Source organism: Cervus canadensis, chromosome 21 (genome assembly GCF_019320065.1).
Source record: "Cervus canadensis isolate Bull #8, Minnesota chromosome 21, ASM1932006v1, whole genome shotgun sequence".
In the NCBI taxonomy this organism is placed as follows: Eukaryota; Metazoa; Chordata; class Mammalia; order Artiodactyla; family Cervidae; genus Cervus; species Cervus canadensis.
In genome coordinates, this window is record NC_057406.1 from 34,193,597 (window position 1) to 34,216,582 (window position 22,986).

The window sequence follows — 22,986 nt, forward strand, 5'->3', positions numbered from 1 at the left end:
ATTAAAATGACAGAAGTTAACAATAAAGAGAGGATTCTAAAAGCAGCAAGAGAAAAACAAAAAGTCAGTTCACAAGGGAACCCCTAAAAGGCTATCAACTGGTTTCTCTGCAGAAAGTTTACAGACCAGAAATGAGTGGCACGCTATATTCAAAGTCCTGAAAGGAAAAAAACTTAGAATCTAGGATACTCTGCCCAGTATGATTATCATTTAGAATAGAAAGAGAGATAAAAAAATTTCTCAGACAAGCAAAAAGAATTCAGCCCTGGGTTCAAAATAAGGAAAGGAGTATGTCAAGGCTTTATATTGTCATCTTGCTTATTTAACTTATATGCAGAGTATATCATGCGAAATGCCAGGCTGGATGAATCACAATCTGGAATCAAAGTTGCTGAGAGAAACATCAATAACCTCAGATATGCAGATGATACCACTAATGGCAGAAAGTGAAGAGAAACTAAAGAGTCAAAAAACTGGCTTGAAACCCAACATTCAAAAAAACTAAGATCATGGCATCTGATCTCATAACTTCATGGCAAATTGATGGGGAAAAAATGGAAATAGTGACAGATTTTATTTTCTTGGACTCCAAATCACTGAAGACAGTGACTACAGCCATGAAATTAAAAGACTCTTGCCCCTTAAGGAAAGCTATGACATACCTAGACAGCATATTAAAAAGCAGAGACATCACTTTGCTGACAAAGGTCCATATAGTCAAAGCTATGGTTTTTCCACCAGTCATGTACAGATGTGAGATCTGAACCACAAAGAAGTCTGAGTGCCAAAGAACTGATTATTTTGAATTGTGATGCTGGAGAAGACTCTTGAGAGCAAGGAGATCAACCCAGTCACTTCTAAAGGAAATCGACCCTGAATATTCATTGGAAAAATTGATGCTGAAGCTGAAGCTCCAATACTTTGACCACCTGATATGAAGTGCCAAATCATTGGAAAAGACCCTGATGCTGGGAAAGATTGAGGGCAGGAGGAAAAGGGGGTGACAGAGGATGAGATGGTTGGATGGCACCATCAACACAATGGACATGAGTTTGAACAAACTCTAGAAGATAGTGAAGGGTAGGGAAGCCTGGTGTGGTGCAGTCCACAGGGTCACAAAGAGTCAGATAAGACTTAGCGACTAAACAACAACAAACCTACCCTAAAAGAGGTACTGAAATCTCTTCTCTAAATAGAAAAGAAAGAATAATCTATAGGAAAGGGAAAAAAAATCACAATAGGAAAGGCAAATATATAGAAGGATTGAAAATCACTTAAATAAGTTAGTATGTAGATTTTAAAAAATTGAAAAAATTGTAAAAGTGATTATAACCATAATAAACAATAAAAGGATAAGCAAGAAAATGTAAAATAGGACATTATCATCACAAAATGTCAAGACAACCTACAGACTGGGAGAAAATATTTGCAAACAATGCTACCAACAAAGGATTAATTTCCAAAATATACAAACAGTTTATACTGCTTAATAACAAAAAAACACCCAACCCAATAAAAAAATGGGCAGAAGATCTAAATTGATATTTCTCCAAACAAGACATAGAAGGAACATATCTCAACATAATTAAAGCTACCCATAGCCAAATAATATACAATGGTGAAAAGCTAAAAGCCTTCCTGCTAAATTCAGAAACAAGACAAGGATTCCAACTCTCACTACACTTCTATTCAACATAGAATTGGAAGTCCTCGCCATAGCAATCAGAAAAGAAAAAGAAATAGAAGATATTGGAATAGAAGGGAAGATGGTAAACCTGTCAGTATTTGCAGGTGATGTGATACTCTACATGGAGAGCCCTAAAGTCTCCACACAAAAACTATTAGAACTCATAAATGATTTCAGCAAGGTAGCAGGATGCAAGATTAATATACAGAAATTTCTTCAATTTTTATACACTAATAATGAAATATTAGAAAGAATTTTTTTTTTAAATCCTCAAAAACAACCCTCAAATCTCATCAAAAAGAATAAAATACCTAGGAGTAAACTTAACCAAGGAGGTGAAAGATTTCTATGCTAAAAACAACACACTGACAAAGGAAAATAAAAATGATTCAAAGAAATGGAAAGATATCTCGTGCTATTGGATTAGAAGAATATTATTAAAATGGCCCTACTACCCAAAGCAAACTACAGATTTAATGCAATCTCTATCAAAATAGCCATGGCATTTTTTTCAGAACTAGAACAAATAATCCTAAAATTTATATGGAACTTCCAAAACAAGAGTAAGAAACCAAAACCAGAATTACCAAAGCAGACCTGAGGAAAAAGAACAAAGTTGGCAGTTTCACTCTTCCAGACTTGGGCTATACTACAAAGCTACAGTGGGCTTCCCAGAAGGCAGAGTGGTAAAGAATCTGTCTGTCGGTGCAGGAGACACAGGAGATCTGGGTTTGATCCCTGGGTCTGGAAGATCCATTGGAGGAGGAAATGGCAACCCACTCCAGTATTCTTGCCTGGAGAATCCCATGGCCAGAGGAACCTGGACGGCTACAGTCCATGGGGTTGCAAAGAGTTGGAATTGACTAAGCAACTGAGCATGCATGCACAAAGCTATAATAATCAAAATAGTGTCGTATTGGCACAAAAACAGACATATGGATAGAGAGCCGAGAAATAAACCCATACACCTAACATCAATTGATGTATGACACAGGATGTAAGAATATACAATGGAGAAAATACCATTTCTTAAACGAATGATGTTTGGAAAGCTGGATAGCTAAAGCTGGGTGTAATCAATGAAATTAGAATATTTCCTCACATCATATGCAAAAGTAAACTCAAAATTGTTTGAAGACCTAAAGTAAGATATGACACCATACAGCTCCTTCTTCTTGTTCAGTTGCTAAGTAACGTCTGACTCTTTGTGAACCCATGGACTGCAGCATGCCATGCTCCTCTGTCCTCCACTATCTCTTGGAGTTTGCTCAAATTCATGTCCTTTGAGTCAGTGATGCTATCTAACCATCTCATCCTCTGCCACACCTCCTACTCTTAATTTTCCCTAGCATTAGGGTCTTTTCCAATGAGTCAGCTCTTTGCATCAGGTGACCAAAGTATTGGAACTGTGGCTTCAGCATCAATCTCTCTAATGACTATTCAGAGTAGACTTCCTTTAGGATTGACCGGTTTGATGTCCTTTTGGTCCAAGGGACTCTTCAAGAGTCTTCTCCAGCACCAGAATTCAAAAGCATCAGTTCTTCAGGGCTCAGCTTTCTTTATGGTCCCTCACATCTGTACATGGCTACTGGAAAAACCATAGTTTTGACTAGAGAGACATTTGTCGGCAAAGTGATGTTTCTGCTTTTAAATACATTGTCTAACATGTAAATCTATGGCTGATTCATATCAATGTAGGAAAAATAAATAAATAAATAAATAAATTTAAAAAAAAATAAATAAAATAAATACATTGTCTAGGTTTGTCATAGCTTTCCTTCCAAGGAGTAAGCCTCTTTTAATTTAATGGCTGCAGTCACCATTCAGTGATTTTGGAGCTCAAGAAAATAAAATCTGTCACTGCTTCCACTTTTTCTTTTCCCTTCTATTTGTCATGAAGTGATGGGACCAGAAGCCATAATCTTTGTTTCTTTAATGTTGAGTTTCAAGCCAGCTTTTTCACTCTCCTCTTTCACCCTCTTCAAGAGGTTCTTTAGTTCCTCTACACTTTCTGCCATTAGAGTGGTATCATCTGTATATTATCATCTGTATATCTGAGGTTACTGAGATTTCTCCTGGAAATCTTGATGCCAGCTTGTAAGTCATCCTGCCAGCATTTCACATGATGTACTGTGCATATAAGTTAAATAAACAGAGTGACAATATACAGCCTTGACATACTCTTTTCCCAATTTGGAACAAGTCTGTTCCATGTCCAGTTCTAACTGTTGCTCCTTGACCTGCATACAGATTTTCTCAGGAGACAGGTAAGGTAGTCTCATATTCCCATATCTTTAAGAATTTTCCACAGTTTGTTATGATCCACACAGTCAAAGGCTTTAGTGTAGTCAATGAAGCAGAAATAGATGTTTTTCTAGAATTCCCTTGCTTTCCCTATGGTCCAACTAATGTTGGCAATTTGATCTCTGGTTCCTCCACCTTTTCTAAACCCAGCTTGCACATATCAAAGTTCACATACTGCTGAAGCCTAGCTTGAAGGATTTTGACCAAAACCTTACTAGCACATCATTCAGACAGATTTAGAATCTTTTTTTCATCTATCTTGAGTTCAAGAGAGGGAGAAAAGTGGACGTATAGCTCACTTGTAAAAAATATCCACTTGTTGAAGAGTGTCTTTTCTTCACTGTATATTCTTACTTCCTGTGTCATAATATTAATTGGTAATAGGTGTGTGGATTTGTTTCTGAGCTCTCTATCCTGTTATATTGATCCTTATATCTAGTTTTGGGCCAATACCACACCATTTTTTTTTACTGTAGCTTTGTGCATGCATGGTCAGTTGCTCAGTGATGTCTGACTGTTTGCAACCCTATAGACCATAGTCTGTCAAACTTCTCTGTCCATGGGATTCTCCAGGCAAGAATACTGGAGTGGATTGCCATTTCCTCCTAGAAGAGAACATAAGCAGAACATAATTTAACATAAATTGTAGAAATATTTTTCTAAATCAATCTCCCAAGACAAAAAGAAAAGGAAAAATTAAAAAACGGAACCTAATCAAACTTAAAAGCTCTTGCCCAGCAAAGGAAACTATCAACAAAATGAAAAGACATCTATGGAATAGAAGAAAACATTTTCAAATGATGCAAGCGGCAAGGGGTTAATATCCAAAATACACAAACAGCTCATACAACTTAATAGCAAAAAAAAAAAAAAAAAAGAAAAGTATCCAACATAGGTAAAGATCTAAATAGACGTTTCTCCAAAGAAGACACACAGTCACATGAAAAGATGCTTAACACTCCTAATTAATAGAGAAATGCAAATTCAGAACCACAATGAGGAATTACCTCATACCTATCAGAATGGCCGTTGTTAAAAAGTCCACAAATAATGTGATGTACACCGGAAACTAGCACAACACTGTAAACCAACTATTCTTCTATAAGTTTTTTAAAAATATATGTTTATTACTAAAAATTCACAATTTAATCTGTGGCTCATGCAACAAGAAAAATAGGGTGAAGTAAATGCATAAATGAGTCATCTTTTATTTTGATTCTAACATCAACTTTTTTCTGACCAATTCTTTTTTCTGTAAATACTAACAATCATAAAAATGGATATTTTTATAAGTGAGTTATAGGTCCACCTTTCTCCCTCTGTCTTGAACTCAAAGCAGATTGAAAAAACATTCTAAATCCATCTGAATGATTTGCCAATAATAAAAAGGTTCTTATATAGAGTTAACTTTATTGGTAAGACTTATATAGTGCTGTTTTCTCTGGCATCTTAGAAGAATTAACATTCCTTGTTTGGTTCCCTAGAAAGTTGCATTTGTCCCTTGTAATTGCCCAGAATATTAAATAGCTATATTTTAATGGATTGCTTAGGGTTTGTAGAAGAGACCATGGATCTAACAACAGATTAGATCTTTATTGCCTGCTAATTTATTACTCCTACTCCAATAGAAGACATAAATAGTTCAAATAGAGTATATACCTGGATCTAGATTGTCCCACTTCTTCAAGAATCATAGAGAAGTGCTTCCAAGTTTTCTCGTGGAATGAGTGCACAAGTTTCCTTGTATCACCAAACAAAGACAGGAAATAATCTTCCCCTTCTCCAATCACAGCTGGCTCACCAGCAAGGACTGGAATAGTGTGTTTCTTTGGAATTTTGCCGATGTTGAGTCCTTTCAAAGAAAGCAAATATAGAGAAGTATATAAAAGAGTAAAAGGACCCAAAGCTACTATCTTTATTCCTTGCTTCTATACAAAACAACATTCTTTATACACTTTACTGTCACAGTCAAACTCAATGAGGATAGTTAGAAACTTTAAACCAAAGTCTGTAAAATAACCAGTAACTGATTATTTTTAGTGACACTCAGTTCCTAAAGATTATTTCAGTTATCTGAAAACTATCAATCACCAGCATAATTATAATTTAATGAAGTTGTAGTAGAAGCAATGTAAGTTTTTGAGTAGGTAAAACATTTGAGTCTCTCAAATTTGGATATGTACAGTTTATTCTATTTTATATTAGCTCTTCTCCCCATTGCTATGCATAAATTAAAGTCTCAAATGAGTTCTTTCTTACCAATGGTGTATGTTTTGCCAGGCAGACTTAAATTTCCTCTAATCAACTGAAATACTTTATTGGGAAGATAAAGTAATGCTTAATCAGATTCTAATGTTCTGTTGGAAATTTATTGTTTTAAAATTCTCAATACTAAGATTCAAACATAAAATACGTTTCATTATTTTGCATAGAAGGAATCATGCTGGATAAATCTAGTTGTGTATCTGCAGAGAAAAACATTACAGAGAGACAGCATGATGAAATAGAGCACTGTGTCTTAGATTTAGACACACTTGTATCCCAGCTTTGTCACTTACTGATTTAAACCAAATGATTTAAACCTTCTAATTCTCAGTTTTCCTGAAAATAAAATAAGGATAATACTACCTTGTGCGAGGCAATGTGAGGATTGCAGATAATATAGATGAGTGTCTAGCATTTAGCAAGTACTCAATAAATGATAGCTATTGTTGTAGCACAAGGACTTTGGCTAACGTGACCCTGGGTCCAAAATCATCAAAGGATTAAGACAATCTAGAGTGTGCTTTATCTTCTTGTGTCTTTAACAAAACCAAACCAAGGCGAAATATGAAAAAAATAAAAACACATTCCTTAGAGGATTTTGCTTAGAAGAAATACTTGGAATAAATTAGTTCATTCCCATTCAAGTGATTATTTGCTAAATCTTTAAATTCCTTTGAAGAAAGAGACTATTTAGCATTGTTAACAGCTCATCTTGAGGGATGAAAATCTTTGTACTCTGGAAGGGAAGAAGACACATGGATCTTGGGTTCCAGTTATTATCTCATCTAGAAATGAAATGAACCAAACGCAAAACAAGTCTTGGGAGACTCAGATACCTATCTGCAGAGTCAAGATCTACAGTAACTGAAGGAAAAGACTCTATCCCAGCACCACGCTCATCTTGCAAGGGGAAACCAGTTTATTTTTCCCTCCATACTAAAAGCTTCCACAGTTCAACCCAGATAGAGAACATACACAATGATACAGCGCCAAAGGATGAGCAATATTACCTCCTTAGATATAAAATGTGTATTTTGACTTTTAAGCATATAGATACTGGTCATTGCTCAAGGTCAGTGTGAACTCAGGAGGCTGCTTTGAAAAATGTACCTTAAGCATACAAACAATGAAGCATAGGGAATACGGCAATAATGGCAGAAGGTCAAAATCTTGTATGACACTGTGTCAAAATCTTAGGAAGATATCAGGAACACAGTGAAATATAGAGGTTGTAGATATGCACAGAATGAGAGGGGGAAATGAAGACATCAAGTAGTCATGGGTGTATTTGTGCTAACAATTTTGAAATTTGTTAGTTGAGGTAATACAAACCTCAAATCTAGCCTATTCTATGAGAAGGTACAGGTACGTTCAGATGCACAACTAACTTTATTGAGCACACTTATTATGTCCTAGGTGATTTTCATAAATATCTCATTTAATACTTAGAATAGCCCTTGAAGTTGATATTTTAATCTACATTTTGTAGTTATGGAAAATGAGACTCAGAGATACCAAATATCTAAACTGATGTCTCATGTAAAGATTAAGCACATTCTCATTCGAGTGGGAATGAACTAATTTAATTCCAAAGGTTTCATGTTGTAGGCTTGAACCAAGGTTCTCTGTTTCCAAAGATAGTGGTCTTTCATTAAACAATGAAAACTCAAAGTTCCCCAAACACAGTGAGGAACATACACCTCATAGTGTGAACACTACTGAGTGCATTGTGGCAACCATCAAAACTTTACTGTTATTTCCCTCGTTTCCAAATGATTGTTTCTCCCTTTCTCTCCACCATTTTATTACATACTTTGTATTTCTCTTATCTGTCTTTCCTTCCGTAAGCCATAGTCTAAGCACAATATGGACAATATTGTTAATCTTTCTGGTGGCATTCACAGGAAAGGCAGTTAATGTCATACAACAAAACTTTCAGTTAGCTAGCAATTCTAGATCATCTAATTGGTCAACCCATGAACCATTATGACAACATAAGATATTCTAATCATAGAGATGATGTATTTGGCCACATATATTTACGTGACCCGAACATGACTCCCAGTGCTAGACTCAATGGTGAGTATAGTTAAATTATTCTGCATATGGCATTAAGAAATGAGTATACTGGAGACATTCTGGAAAATTCTTAAAGAAATGGGAACACCAGACCACATGACCTGCCTCTTGAGAAATCTGTATGCAGGTCAGGAAGCAACAGTTAGAACTGGACATGGAACAACAGACTGGTTCCAAATAGGAAAAGGAGTACGTCAAGGCTGTATATTGTCACCCTGCTTATTTAACTTATATGCAGAGTACATCATGAGAAATGCTGGGCTGGAGAAAGCACAACTGGAATCAAGATTGCCAGGAGAAATATCGATAACCTCAGATATGCAGATAACACCACACTTATGGCAGAAAGTGAAGAGGAACTGAACAGCCTCTTGATGAAAGTGAAAGAAGAGAGTGAAAAAGTTGGCTTAAAACTCAACATTCAGAAAACCAAGATCATGGCATCTGGTTCCATCACTTCATGGCAAATAGATGGGGAAACAGTGGAAACAGTGACAGACTTGATTTTGGGGGGCTCCAAAATCACTGCAGATGGTGACTACAGCCATGAAATTAAAAGATGCTTGCTCCTTGGAAGAAAAGCTATGAACAACCTAGACAGCATATTAAAAAGCAGAGACATTACTTTGCCAACAAAGGTCCGTCTAGTCAAAGCTACGGTTTTTCCAGTAGTCATGTATGGATGTGAGAGTAGGACTATAAAGAAAGCTGAGCACCAAATAATTGATGCTTTTGAACTGTGGTGTTGGACAAGACTCTTGAAAGTCCCTTGGACAGCAAGGAGATCCAACCAGTCCATCCTAAAGGAAATCAGTCCTGAATATTCATTGGAAGGACTGATGCTGAAGCTGAAACTCCAATCCTTTGACCATCTGATGGGAAGAACTGACTCATTTGCAAAGACCCTAATTCTGGGAAAGGTTGAAGGCAGGAAGAGAAGAGGACGACAGAGGATGAGATGGCTGGATGGCATCACTAACTCGATGGACATGAGTTTGAGTAAACTCCGGGAGTTGGTGATGGACAGGGAGGTCTGGCGTGTTGCAGTCCATTGGGTTGCAAAGAGTCAGACACGACTGATAGACTGAACTGAACTGACTGATACTGAAGACAAATAATAACACATCATTCTGATTTCGAGGCATATAATGACTCAAACTATATGCTTTAAAAATACTTTTTAAAAGTTTGTGTTTTGCTTACCCGAGCTGTTTTCTGAGCGGGAACGGGTCACTAGAGCAGGTTTAAGAGGCTTTGGTCCAATTGTTGATATAGTTGCTCCACTAACTTGAGGGCTAGACAGACAGTAACTGAGAGGAATTTCATCAGATAATGACCGTGAATATGGCAGCGTCGTGCTATCTGAATCTGTCGGCGTTGGAAAGAAATGTACTAAAGACGGCAGTTTCTTTGGGAAATGGTCCTGTGAGTCTTCTATTCTGTGTACAAAAATGAGTATAACAAACAAAGTGAGACAGTCAAAATGATAGACTATGAACACAAGAAGCATTAACTGTCATTATTACTCAAGATTTTGCTTTTCAAAGGTATTATGCATCTAACAGAAGAGCATTTTATATTTTTAGTTTTAACAGTCTGAATAAAACACTTCAGTATCAAGTCAAGCTTTTCTTTTTTCTATTTAAAAATCAATAAACTCCTACTTCAGAGAGTTTTACAAAAGTGTAAAACCTGAAAGAAGAAAATAAAAGTTATTACAATCCCACCAACTAAAATTTTTACCATTTCCTTCCAGTCTTTTTATTTTTTTAAAAAAGTTTAAATTGAAATACAATTGATTTCCAATATTATATTAGTTTCAGATGTAAAACTTAGTGATTCAATATTTTTTTCCTTCCAGGACATTTTTTTCTTTCACTCAAAATTGAGACTCTACAAACCATTTATATCCCACTTTTCAGTTCAGATAAGTCGCTCAGTCGTGTCCAACTCTTTGCCACCCCATGGACTGCAGAACGCCAGGTCCTAGAGATTGCTCAAACTCATGTCCATCAAGTCACTGATGCCATCCAACTGTCTTATCCTCTGTCGTCCTCTTCTCCTCATGACTACAATCTTTCCCAGCATCAGGGTCTTTTCCAGTGAGTCAGTTCTTCCCATCAGGTGGCCAATATTGGAGCTTCTGCTTCAGCATCAGTCCTTCCAATGAATTCAGGACTGATTTCCTTTAGGATTGACTGCTTGGATCTCCTTGCAGTCCAAGGGACTTTCAAGAGTCTTCTCCAACACCACAGTTCAAAAGCATCAATTCTTCAGTGCTCATCTTTCTTTATAGTCCAACTGTCACATCCATACATGACTACTGGAAAAACCATAGCTTTGACTAGATGGACCTTTGTTGGCAAAGTAATGTCTCTGCTTTTTAATATGCTGTCTAGGTTGTTCATAGCTTTTCTTCCAAGGAGCAAGCATCTTTTAATTTCATGGCTGTAGTCACCATCTGCAGTGATTTTGGAGCCCCCCAAAATCAAGTCTGTCACTGTTTCCACTGTTTCCCCATCTATTTGCCATGAAGTGATGGGAACAGATGCCATGATCTTAGGTTTTTTGAATGTTGAGTTTTAAGCCAACTTTTTCATTCTCTTCTTTCACTTTCATCAAGAGACTCTTCAGTTCCTCTTCACTTTTTGCTATAAGGGTGGTGTCATCTGCATATCTCAGGTTTTGATATTTCTCCTGGCAATCTTGACTCCAGCTTGTGCTTTATCCAGCCTGGCACTTTGCATGATGTACTCTGCATAAAAGTTAAATAAGCAGGGTGACAATATACAGCCTTGACATACTACTCCTTTCCGAATGTAGAACCAGTCGGTTGTTCAACATCCAGTTCTAACTGTTGCTTCTTGACCTGCATACAGGTTTCTTAGGAGACAGGTAAGGTGGTATGGTATTGCCATCTCTTGAAGAATTTTCAGTTTGTGTGGTCCACACAGTCAAAGGTTTTGGCATAGCCAATAAAGCAGAAGTAGATATTTTTCTGGTTACTCTCTTGCTTTTTCGATGATCCAGTGGATACTGGCAATTTGATCTCTGGTTCCTCTGCCTTTTCTAAATCCAGCTTGAACATCTGGAATTTCTCAGTTCACATACTGTTGAAGCCTTGTTTGGAGACATTTGAGCATTACTTTCCTAGCATGTGACATGAGTGCAATTGTGTGGTAGTTTGAGCATTCTTTGACATTGCCTTTCTTTGGGATTGGAATGAAAACTGATCTTTTCCAGTCCTGTGGCCACTGCTGCATTTTCCAAATTTGCTTGCATATTGAGTGCAGCACTTAAACAGCATCATCTTTTAGAATTAGAAACAGTTCAGCTGAAATTCCATTACCTCCACTAGCTTTGTTTGTAGTGATATTTCCTAAGGCCCACCTGACTGGACTCCAGGATGTCTGGCTGTAGGTGAGTGATCACACCATAGTGGTTGTCTGGGTCCTGAAGATCTTTTTTGTATAGTTCTTCTGTGTATTCCTACCATCTCTTCTTAATCTCTTCTGTTTCTATTAGGTCCATACAGTTTCTGTCCTTTATTGTGCCCATCTTGCATGAAATGTTCCCTTGGTAGCTCTAATTTTCTTGAAAATATCTCTAGTCTTTTCCATTCTATTGTTTTTCTCTGTTTCTTTGCATTGATCACTGAGGAAGGCTTTCTTATCTCTCCTTGCTATTCTCCGGAACTCTGCATTAAGATGGGTATATCTTTCCTTTTTTCCTCTGCCTTTAGCTTCTCTTCTTTTCTCAGCTATCTGTAAGGCCTCCTCAGACTACTATTTTGCCTTTTTGCATTTCTTTTTCTTGGGGATGGTCTTGATCACTGCCTTCTGTACAATGTCATGAACCTTCATCCATAGTTCTTCATGCACTCTATCAGATCGAATCCCTTGAATCTATTTGTCACTTCCACTGTATAATCATAAGGGATTTGATTTAGGTCATACCTGAATGGTCTAGTGGCTTTCCCTACTTTTTTCAATTTAATTCTGAATTTGGCAATAAAGGGTTCATGATCTGAGCCACAGTCAACTCCTGGTCTTTTTTTTTTTGCTGACTATTAAGAGCTTCTCCATCTTCGGCTGCAAAGAATATAATCAATCTGATTTTGGTATTAACCATCTGGTGATGTTCATATGTAGAGTTGTCTCTTGTGTTGTTAGAAGAGGGTGTTTGCTATGCCAGTGCATTCTCTTGGCAAAACTCGATTAGCCTTTGCCCTGCTTATTTTGCACTCCAATGCCAAACTTGCCTGTTTTCAAGGTATCTCTTGACTTCCTACTTTTGCATTCTAGTCCCCTATGATGAAAAGGACATCTTTTTTCGGTGTTAGTTCTAGTAGGTCTTGTAGGTCATCATAGAACGGTTCAACTTCAGCTTCTTCGGCATTAGTGGTTTGGGCATAGACTTGGATTACTGTGATATGGAATGGTTTGTCTTGGAAACAAACAGAGATCATTCTGTCATTTCTGAGATTGCACCCAAGTACTGCATTTTGGACTCTTTTGTTGACTATGAGGGCTACTCCATTACTTCTAAGGGATTCCTGCCCACAGTGGTAGATATAATGGTCATCTGAATTAAATTCATCCATCCCACTTTCATCACCTATTATATCTACCCTTTCCATTAACATGAAAAAACAGGATTATAATTTCCGTTAATATATCATTGTTTACCATACCTTCTCCCTTTAATTTCTCCTGTTGTTCAATTGTCTTGCATTTATAAAGATTCCACAGTTAATGTATGCTTTCAAATACATGCGACAAATTAATAACTACAAATACAGCTCACATATGTACATGTGTGTGTATTTGTGTATGTGTGCATGTGGATGCTGAAGGGAATAGCACAAAAGAGAGAAGAAAGACTTACTTTTCAGGCATCATTTTTGTACATAAATCTTACTATGAATAAAGAGTTTTTTTTCTTTTTTATAAATACAAAGGTATAGTATGCATTGATTTAAACAAAGTCCCTAAACCACAATACAGATATTTTATGAGTAAAACAATATTTTCATTGAGTAGGTCATGAAAAGGCTTATGACAACTACATTTTATGACTCACATTGAGGGTCTTCTCAGTAATCTCAGAGCAATCCATATGCCTGTGAATGTGTATGTTTTTAATGCAAGGTCCTAGAGTCTCATCCTTATGCTCTGAAAAACCAGATTCATGGCCAGCCTAAGCACCCCCTTCCTGGGGCTACATGTCTATAAGTTATGAGCTAAGTGTTTTGCCGCTACACACCATCTCTATTTTGATCTTGTTTTCCAGTGTTCCCATAATGCTATTTGAGCCAGTCCTGTTTTGTTTTTGTTTTTTCCAAATCTTTCTGTAAGGGAAGAAAGGCCTGAAACTTCCTAATCTGCCATCTTTCTGGTGTTACTCTCAATCTCTTTGTTTACCAAGAGGTAGTCTCAATTGTTTCATTCTATAATTGGTAAGTTCCTTCATCAGAATATAAGTTCCTTATATATCTGGAGAGCTCTCTACTCAAAATCAGACTTCTCTAAGTGTCCCTCTCACAAGGCACAGATATCTCAGGCAACTTTAAAAAATAATTAAATGGCATTGGCAGCTGCATTATTAAGTTGCTTCAGTTGTGTCCAACTCTGTGTGACCCTATGGACTGTAGCCTGCCAGGCTCCTCTGTCCACCAGATTGTCTATGCAAGAACACTGGAGTGGGTTGCCATGCCCTTCTCCAGGGGATCTTCCCAACCCAGGGATGGAACCCGTGTCTCATGTCTCCTATACTGGCAGGTGGGTTCTTTACCAGTAGTGACACCTGGAAAGCCTACATTATTACTGTGCAGTACTTAAAAAGCTTCAGTACATGCCACTCTACTGACTTCCCAACCACTCATCTTTCATCAAAGAAGCTCTAACCCATGAAGATACCCTCTTGAGTATGACAGGGGTGGTAATGAAAAGGAGACTAGAGAAGTCTATTGTCAAATCGCAAACATTTCATCTCTGTCTAAAATGAGACAGATCATATGACATAATTTTTCCCTGACACTGTCTAGAATAAGCAGGAAAAGGACCTTTATCTTTCAAAGTTCCTTACATCTGGGTTTCATTAAAGACAACTGACTATATCTTTTCAGCATGTTCATTTTATAAGCTCCGATTTTTTTTTTCTTCCTTTGGTAAAACAAGTGCATTTCCAAATAAATTTAATTTCATGAAAGATTCCCAATGAGTTTTTGCAAATGTTGTGATCAAAGAAATCTGGTCTAGGGCCACGGGGGGGTTCTTATTTTTGTAGCTGAACAAGAAGTCTCTAATGGCAGCATGCACTGTTGGAAAAGCTAAAACATTTCAGGAAGAGATGAGCATGGGGCAGCCCACTGTTTGAACCCTGCCCTCACAGACCTATTAGACTCCTTTTGGAAGATGAGAGATTTTCTTCCTGGTGCTTGGTTAGCTTTCCCTTTCCCATGTGGAATTTTCCAAGCCCTTACTTGGTATTTTGCTTCCTCTGTAACTAGTTAACACTAAAGCAGAGGTAGTTATAAACATTCAATTCCAGCATTTCAATGTTATTTCAATGCGGCATTGGTCATATTGACAAGTTATTAATATTTCTCAGATGACCTCTAAGAATAAATATTTTTAAAATGGACTTGAACTGATCAGTAAACATAGGACATCCAGGTCCAAAGTAACATTGGCTTTAAATTGTGTATAGTCAATATTAAAGATCATTTTAAAAATTTTAATTGGAGGATAATAGCTTTACAATATTATGTTAGTTTCTGCCATACATCATCCTGAATCAGCCATAGATATACATGTGTCCCCTCCCTCCCAGCTCTCTAGGTTGTCACAGAGCACCAGCTTTGAGCTCCCAGTGTCATGCAGCAAATTCCCACTGGCTATCTGTTTTACATATGGTAATCTACGTGTTTCCATGTTACTCTTTCGATTCTTCCCTCCCTCTCCTTCCCCCACTGTGTCCACAAGACTGGTCTCTATGTCTGTGTCTCCATTGCTGCCCTGAAAATAGATTCATCAGTACCATCTTTCTAGATTCCATATATATGCATTAATATACGGTTGTTTTTCTTAAAGATCATTTTTTAACAAAACATTGGAAAACAAATGCTGATGCTTTAGAGGATAAAATGATTTACATTAGTAGTAAAAACAGAGTTGTCATTTTAACATCCTCCTAGACATTTCCTAAACCAAAATTCTCCAGCAGTTCTCTGTTAGTAAAGTAGTTTTAAAGAAACTGTCTGCCAATTACTTTAACATGTTTAGATATGAGTTTTGGAAACTCTACCAGGTCTGATATGATGGAGATCTGTCTAGGTGAATTTTTCTATTACTCAGGGACTAAACATTACAAAACAGTGGTTGAGGAAACTGTCGTATGTTATCATTAATTTTAAGAAATTTGTAGACTCGATTCTAGTTCTATTTTATAAGCCGTTTTGAAACAAATAGTTCAAATGTTCCATCCTCATCCTCTGAAACTCATTTGTGACTTTCTTACTGTGCTTGAGTCTCCTTCTTATCTTCTAGCTCATGGACTCCACTCTGCAGGACTGCTGACATTTCCTGAATGGTTTCTGCGTCTCTCAAACTGGCTGGAAGACAAGAATCTTTTCTTTTCTGGAAAAATAAATTATGGCATTAGGCAATGAAGAGAACTGAGATTCAAGGCAGATTTTCTTTTTCAAGTGACCTCACTTGTTAATCTAAATACCTTAAAGCACTCTCCAGACATTGTGATTTCTTCACCAAGCTGATGCCAGGATTCTAATGTGAATGTGTAAGTACCGACACAGCCAATACTGATACTGGCTAAGATTGTTAAACAAATCACGATGAAGGTGCTTAGCACTCACTGGAAGCAACTCAAGACACAGGGCGGTAACCCAGCAAAGCTACCTTTATGCTTACAACTTCCGATCTGGCCGGCACTGCCTGTTGGAACACTATGAGGTAATGTCTCCATAGTTACAAAGTTCCAGCCTCTGAACAATTACTGCGTTGATACTGCACCTGCTTTGCAGTTTGCACACATCGAATAACGTAACTTGCTTTTAAGAGAGCCATTTCTCCTACCAGGCACATTTTGTCATCAAAATGACTGTTTTCCTATTTTGAATTTCTGAGGGTTAAAGCTAGTATGCAAATTTGGGGGCAGTTACTCACTGTTCTGGGGGTGGGGGGCGTTGGTTCATTTGTTTTGACAAATGTTTTTTGAAGACATGGCAACGACTAGGCAGCACAAACAGAAAACTTGTATATTTTGAGGCAAAAAGAAACCTATTGGTAGAAATAATGAAACCAAAGCCAGGAGTTCTAAATTCTTCTCCTAGTTATTCCAGCAATATGACTTAGAAGAGATCACTTAGTTATGATTCTACCTTGAGTAAAAAGATACACATTTAATGTGTCATAATAATAATGGCATGGGGATACAATTAACACACATGAAAGTACATAATTGTGCATAATAATAAGATATATTAATGATGATTACTGGATGAGTAAGTTCATTCAATAGATATTTAAACAAGCATTTACTATTACCAGGAACCATCAAGGTACTATGAACAAACAATTCCTGCCTCAAGGAATAATGATAAAATATCTTCTAATTTAGATTAGAAAATGACTTCCATCTTGGAATGATGCACAGTATTTAAATATCAATACAAAGGACAATGAAGAAAGTAACTGTTTTAATAAAAGAAAAAGGCAAGAAGTATATCACATAAGGACACAAGTAAATTTGAGGACAGCATACATTTGACTATATTTTCTTCATCTCAGAGATGAAGGGAAATTCCTTATTAGACTTATAGGCCAATTATATCAGCACAAAGAGATTTATAAATTTATATTTATGTTCAGAAAAGAATTTAAATGAATTTATTATTTTTTGCCACCATCCCAGTTTCCTTACATCTTCCTATGGGGATGGTTTCCTAGCTATGAAACAATTTTATACTTGAACTACATATATTCCCAGGATGTCATTATGATATCATTTGTTTTATCAGAAAACATATTCACATTTTCCAATACTGTTTGGAGAAACAAAATTCTGCCAATGGAGAAAAATGTTGAAAAGCTTTAAAATTGTGAAGGAAAAATAATTTATAATTATCTGAGTCTAAAGCCCAACTCCATATTACATATAAGTGACAAATATTTGTACATTTTAATATATATCAAATTTTCCAGGAAGTAATTATGCACTATTTACATTGAGGGAAGATTATAGATTGGTTTGTTCAGACCTTTTCCAAAAGTTGTTCATCAGTTGGAAAAATTACATCCTCAAAAGCAATACCACTTGGTGTGTTCATGTGATATAACTTATCTGACATAGGTAATAATGGTAGCAACAACAATAACAAAATCAACATGAATCTGATGAATCTTCTAATTTACATAAAATACAGAGAACAGAAGAGCACGTTAGCTAATAGATCAAGATATTTAAAAAACAACCTGTGTAATTTGTGAATATAACTTTTATCTGAATTCAAGTAAGCTAAAAAATGCAAAAGACATTGGAAATTTAAGTACACTGGATACTTAATAATATTAAGGAGTAACTGTTAAATATTTAAGGTGTATTATGGTATTATGTAGAGAAGAAAAATGGCAAACCATTCTAGTATTTGCCTGGGGAATCCCATGGATAGAAGAGCCTGATGGGCTACATTCCATAGGGTTGCAAAAGAGTCAGACATGACTTAGCAACAAAACAACCAACAATGGTATTATGACTGTATTTTTTTTTAAAAATTCCTTGTTTAGAGATACATCCTGAAACATTGTAGATAAAATGATATGATGTCTAGATTTGCTTCAAAATAATGCAGAAAACTAAGATCATGGCATCTGGTCCCATCACTTCATGGCAAATAGATGGGGAAACAATGGAAACAGTGGCTGACTTTATTTTGGGGGGCTCCAAAATCACTGCAGATGGTGATTGCAGCCATGAAATTTAAAGACGCTTACTCCTTGGAAGGAAAGTTATGACCAGCCTGGGCAGCATACTAAAAAGCAGAGACATTACTTTGCCAACAAAGGTCCATCTAGTCAAGGCTATGGTTTTTCCAGTGGTCATGTATGGATGTGAGAGTTGGACTATAAAAAATAGCACGGAAGAATTGATGCTTTTGAAGTGTGGTGTTGGAGAAGACTCTTGAGAGTCCCTTGGACTGCAAGGAGATCCAACCAGTCCATCCTAAAAGAGATTAGTCCTGGGTGTTCATTGGAGGGACTGATGTTAAAGCTGAAACTCCAATACTTTTGTCTACCTGATGCGAAGAGCTGACTCATTGGAGGGGACCCTGATGCTGGGAAAGACTGAGGGCAGGAGGAGAGGGGGATGAGAGAGGATGAGATGGTTGGATGGCATCACCGACTTGATGGACATGGGTTTGGGTGGACTCTGGGAGTTGGTGATGGACAGGGAGGCCTGGCGTGCTGCGGTTCATGGGGTCTCAAAGAGTCGGACACGACTAAGCAACTGAACTGAACTGAACTGATCTGAATGCAGAAAGTAGGGAGTGGATGGAGTTGTGGATGAAAAAGATGGACAGTGACTTGTAATTGTTGAAGCTAGGTAATGGGTACACAGAGGTTTGTTATACATTTTATTTTTTCTATAAATTTTGAAATTCTCTGTAGTGAAAAGGGAGGGTCATTTGGGGATGTGTAGACTCTGCATTCATTGGAAGGACTGATACTGAAGCTTTGGTCACCTGATGTGAACAGCTGACTCATTGGGAAAGTCCCTGATGTTGGGAAAGATTGAGGATAAAAGGAGAGGAGGGTGTCAGAGGATGAGATGGCTGGATAGCATCACCGATGCAATGGACATGAACTTGGGCAAACTTCGGGAGAGAGTGAAGGACAGGAAAGCCTGGCATGCTGCAGTCCATGGAGTTGCAGGGTTGGACATGACTGGGCAACTGAACAATAACGACAGACTCTTTACACTTAATAACATCATCATCACGGCTGTCTCTAATTCAGGAAGGACAGAGTCAAGTTAGAGCTGAAAGGGAAAAGCAAAAACACTGTTTATGAGGTTCACCAGCCTCACACAGGTTCTTTCCCCACAGCTCTGGAAGATGGGAGTCTCCCCATTTGAGGAAATGGCAGTCCAGAGAGATGAAAACCTCTTCCAAAGGTATATGGCCACTGGATGGCTGATCCAGGATTTGGTCTCACATCCATTTCTTACAAAATCCCCTTCACTCTACTCCCTGTTTCTCTGCTGTAATTACTCTCCAATAGCTTCCTAACTCCTTCCATGGTAACTGCCTAACTACTTCTCTGCCCCTGAACCAGTTCAGTCCTGATCTTTCTCTTTGCTATGGTCTCAGATCACTCTCTCCCATCGTTCAGACTCTGTATCATTTCTGTTTGACCATATCCTCTATTGGGAAGACACCAAAATTTTGCCTGAGAAATTGAAAGAGTATATACAGGGCAAAATAAGATGATGATAACTGAGTTTTATATTGTTAGCTTTTACCTTGATTAAGAAAAAAAATGCCATATCCTGTAATCTAAAAAAAAAAAAAATAGGCAAAACATTATATGTCCATAATTTTTTAAAAGTTGAAAGACACAAAGAACTGGCTTTATGCACTCTGGTCTTCTGTTTCCCCATATGGAGAACATTTGCACAGTAGGAGATTTTGATTAAATCAGTAATATAAATAAAATGTCTTGTGTGAATGAAGGTAGTATATATAAAGAGAATTTTCTTCCCCTCTCAGGCCATGGATGGAAATTTCTAAACTGAGTATCATGTAATTGAAGATTACAATTTAAAACATGATTTTGCTCCACTATCTATGATTCAAAGAATTTGTATACATAGGGATACACTTTCACATTTGCACTCATGGTACAAATTCCTACTGTAAAGCATCCTGCTAGTCTAAGAATGTGCTGTGTTGCTTCATTTCCTTCACACAGATCCACACGTAAATAACACGGCCTTGAACAGAGATGCTATTATTTCACCTTGAAGTTAGGGTCATGTGAAGGTCCTGCTGGAGGTGTTCACAGGAGAGGGCAGAAGGCCAGTTATTGGGAGGTTCAAGTTTCAGATATTTTGCTCTGAATACCTTCATGGCCCTTCCCAATCACAAAATTCTATTGCCAAACAAAACTAAGAACTCAGATTTGTTTACGCGATACTAAATGTCAAACAACGGCTTGAATCCTCAAACATTCATATCCATTTCAGCAACAGTTCATAAATAGCTACATAGATACATGAAATTACATGTAAAATAAATAAGTACATGTACTGAGGCTCAGCCTTTATCCATGAATCATTTCTATCCATGTTCTTTGGAGGAATAAAATATCTATTCTGAGACAGAGCATCTCAGACTTGTTCAGAAGGGCAGAGATCCAGAACATATGCTCTTATTTGCAGAACAACATTTTCTTTGTTAAATATTTTAAAAAACACAAATCAATACATTTTTACTTCCTCTACACACTAGTTATATATATATTTTACTAGCAAAAAGAAATGCACCTATATTATTTAGATACCATATAAACTCACAACTACCAGCTCACACATCTTAAAATATATCACCCAACAAAGTGTTCAGCCAAGAACAAATGATTGGTTTTGAGATTTCCTCTTCATAGGAATTTGCAATTTCATTTTCTTCTCTCATCTACTGGCAACCTTAAGCAGGAGTGGTGTCTGGAGACAAGGACTTGTAAAAAATGACTGGAGAAAAAATTTGAATTGAGAATATGTGATCCATTAACATTTTTCCTTTGTAAATAGGGTAAAGGCAATCTCTCAATATCACAGTCAAACACTTGCTCTGTACAGCTTATGGAACACTAGTGCCCCTTGCGAACAAGTGTGAGTAGCCATGGATTAAAGGACTATGAAAGAGAGTTATTAGAAACCTGAATATGGGCTCTGCCCATGGTGTTAGGCACAAAAGTAAGATTGAATGGAGCCTCTCCCAACTCAGTGTGGAAGCACACCCAGGCAAGAAGGGGCTTCAATCCTGCCTCACCCCTTCCTGCTTGGTTAGGGCACACGTAACAAATTTTATCTGTGGTAGCTACTCTCAGCATTATTCATCATTGATGGTAATGATGGCAATAGGTGGCAATAAGGGGTACAGTTCACTAAGGATGGATCAGTTACTCTTGAGAAATCCCGTGAGAATCCTAGATACATAAATGAAGGTGCTTTAACTATTCTCCTGATAATCTGAAGTATTTTCATTTGTCATTCAATTGCAAAGTTGTGCCTGACTCTTTGTGACCCCGTGGACTGCAGCACGCCAGGCTCCTCTGTCCTCTATCTCCCAGAGTTTGCTATTGAGCCGGTGATACTATCTAACCATTTAATTTGAAGTATAAACAAATGTAAAATTAAATTTAAGTTATTTAGCAGCTTTTCTTCTCATGTGCTAATGAGACAGGAGAAGAAATTGAGAGGGTCCTAAAGGATATAAGAACCCTGAGGTTTGCATTATGTCTTTTGCAAGAGAAGGACACTTCTGACCTTCACTACGAGCAGAAAAGAAATTACTGGGGTGGATAATACTGTCTTTGAAGCTATCCTGTGTCATTTGTTTGAGACCCTGTATATCAGAAAGAGGGGAGAAAACAGACATCTGAGATGGAATGAGAAAATTCCTGCAGTGTTAGGAAACAGAACTCCCTGAAGACCTTTGGCCATGTGTAGATTAGTCTGCAGTAGAAGAAAGACAAGCTGGACATTTTCACATGCTGGAAATTTTCTTTGGCTTTTCTATTATTCTCAGTTTTTTGGTTACTGGTCTGTGTTCATGTTTGTTTCCCTGTTAATTTTCGGAGTGAATGCTTTTACAAGTCAGAGCCATAATTAATACTGAATACTACTGCTAGCTATCATTTAACATGTATTTCCTATTTTTGTTATGTATATTATAGCCTTACCAGGTGGCACAGTGGTAAAGAATCTGCCTGCCAATGAAGGAGACTCAGGGAATGTGGGTTTGATCCCTAGGTGGGGAAGATCCCCTGGAGGAGGAAATGGTAACCCACTCCAGTATTCTTGCCAGGAAAATCCCACGGACAGAGGAGCCTGGCAGGGCTTCAGTTCATGGGATCACAAAGAGTCAGACAAGACTAAGCATGCACACATGCATGCACTCATTGCATCCTTTTAAGGATGTATTATTATCCATCTTTCACAGATGAGGAAACTGACAGAGCAGTCAGGTAACTGCCCAGAGCCACACAGCAGAACCAAGGCCAGAGTTCAGGTCTATCTGAATTTAGGGACTGCATTTTTCATCATTACACTTCTTCTTTCCCTGAAAAATATTGAGCACCACTGTTTACAAGACAGTTGGACAGATACTTTATAATACTAATGGATGACAGACATGTTCCTTGCTCTTCTGGAATTTATTCTTTTGATGGGACAATAGCATCTGTGAATATGAAAAAAAAGATAATGCATTACAGAATGTGATAAAAATCAAAGGATAGTTCTGTTAAGAGCTAGAAGAACTCAGGGAAGAATTAGTAGGAAAGCCTTCACAGAAGAGATGGGATATGCAGTATGTGTGGACCTCAAAGGATAGATAGGATTTTGAAAAG

The 22,986-nt window shown here is 37.3% G+C and overlaps 1 protein-coding gene across 2 annotated transcripts in view; it reads right to left on the reverse strand.

The window, feature by feature from the left end:
* The window catches only part of LMNTD1 (lamin tail domain containing 1), a 169,563-nt gene that overhangs the window by 44,836 nt on the left and 101,741 nt on the right, over positions 1–22,986 (reverse strand). The window contains exons 1-4 of one of the 2 annotated variants that reach the window (XM_043440406.1): positions 16,070–16,504; positions 15,857–15,975; positions 9,539–9,774; positions 5,651–5,843 (exon numbers count right to left, since the gene is read on the reverse strand). In XM_043440406.1, coding sequence (XP_043296341.1) covers positions 5,651–5,843; positions 9,539–9,774; positions 15,857–15,975; positions 16,070–16,090 — 569 coding nt within the window. In that variant the 5' untranslated portion in view covers positions 16,091–16,504. Of the gene's footprint in view, positions 1–5,650; positions 5,844–9,538; positions 9,775–15,856; positions 15,976–16,069; positions 16,505–22,986 lie in introns of those variants that run through there. The other variant, XM_043440407.1, reaches the window with a different exon arrangement.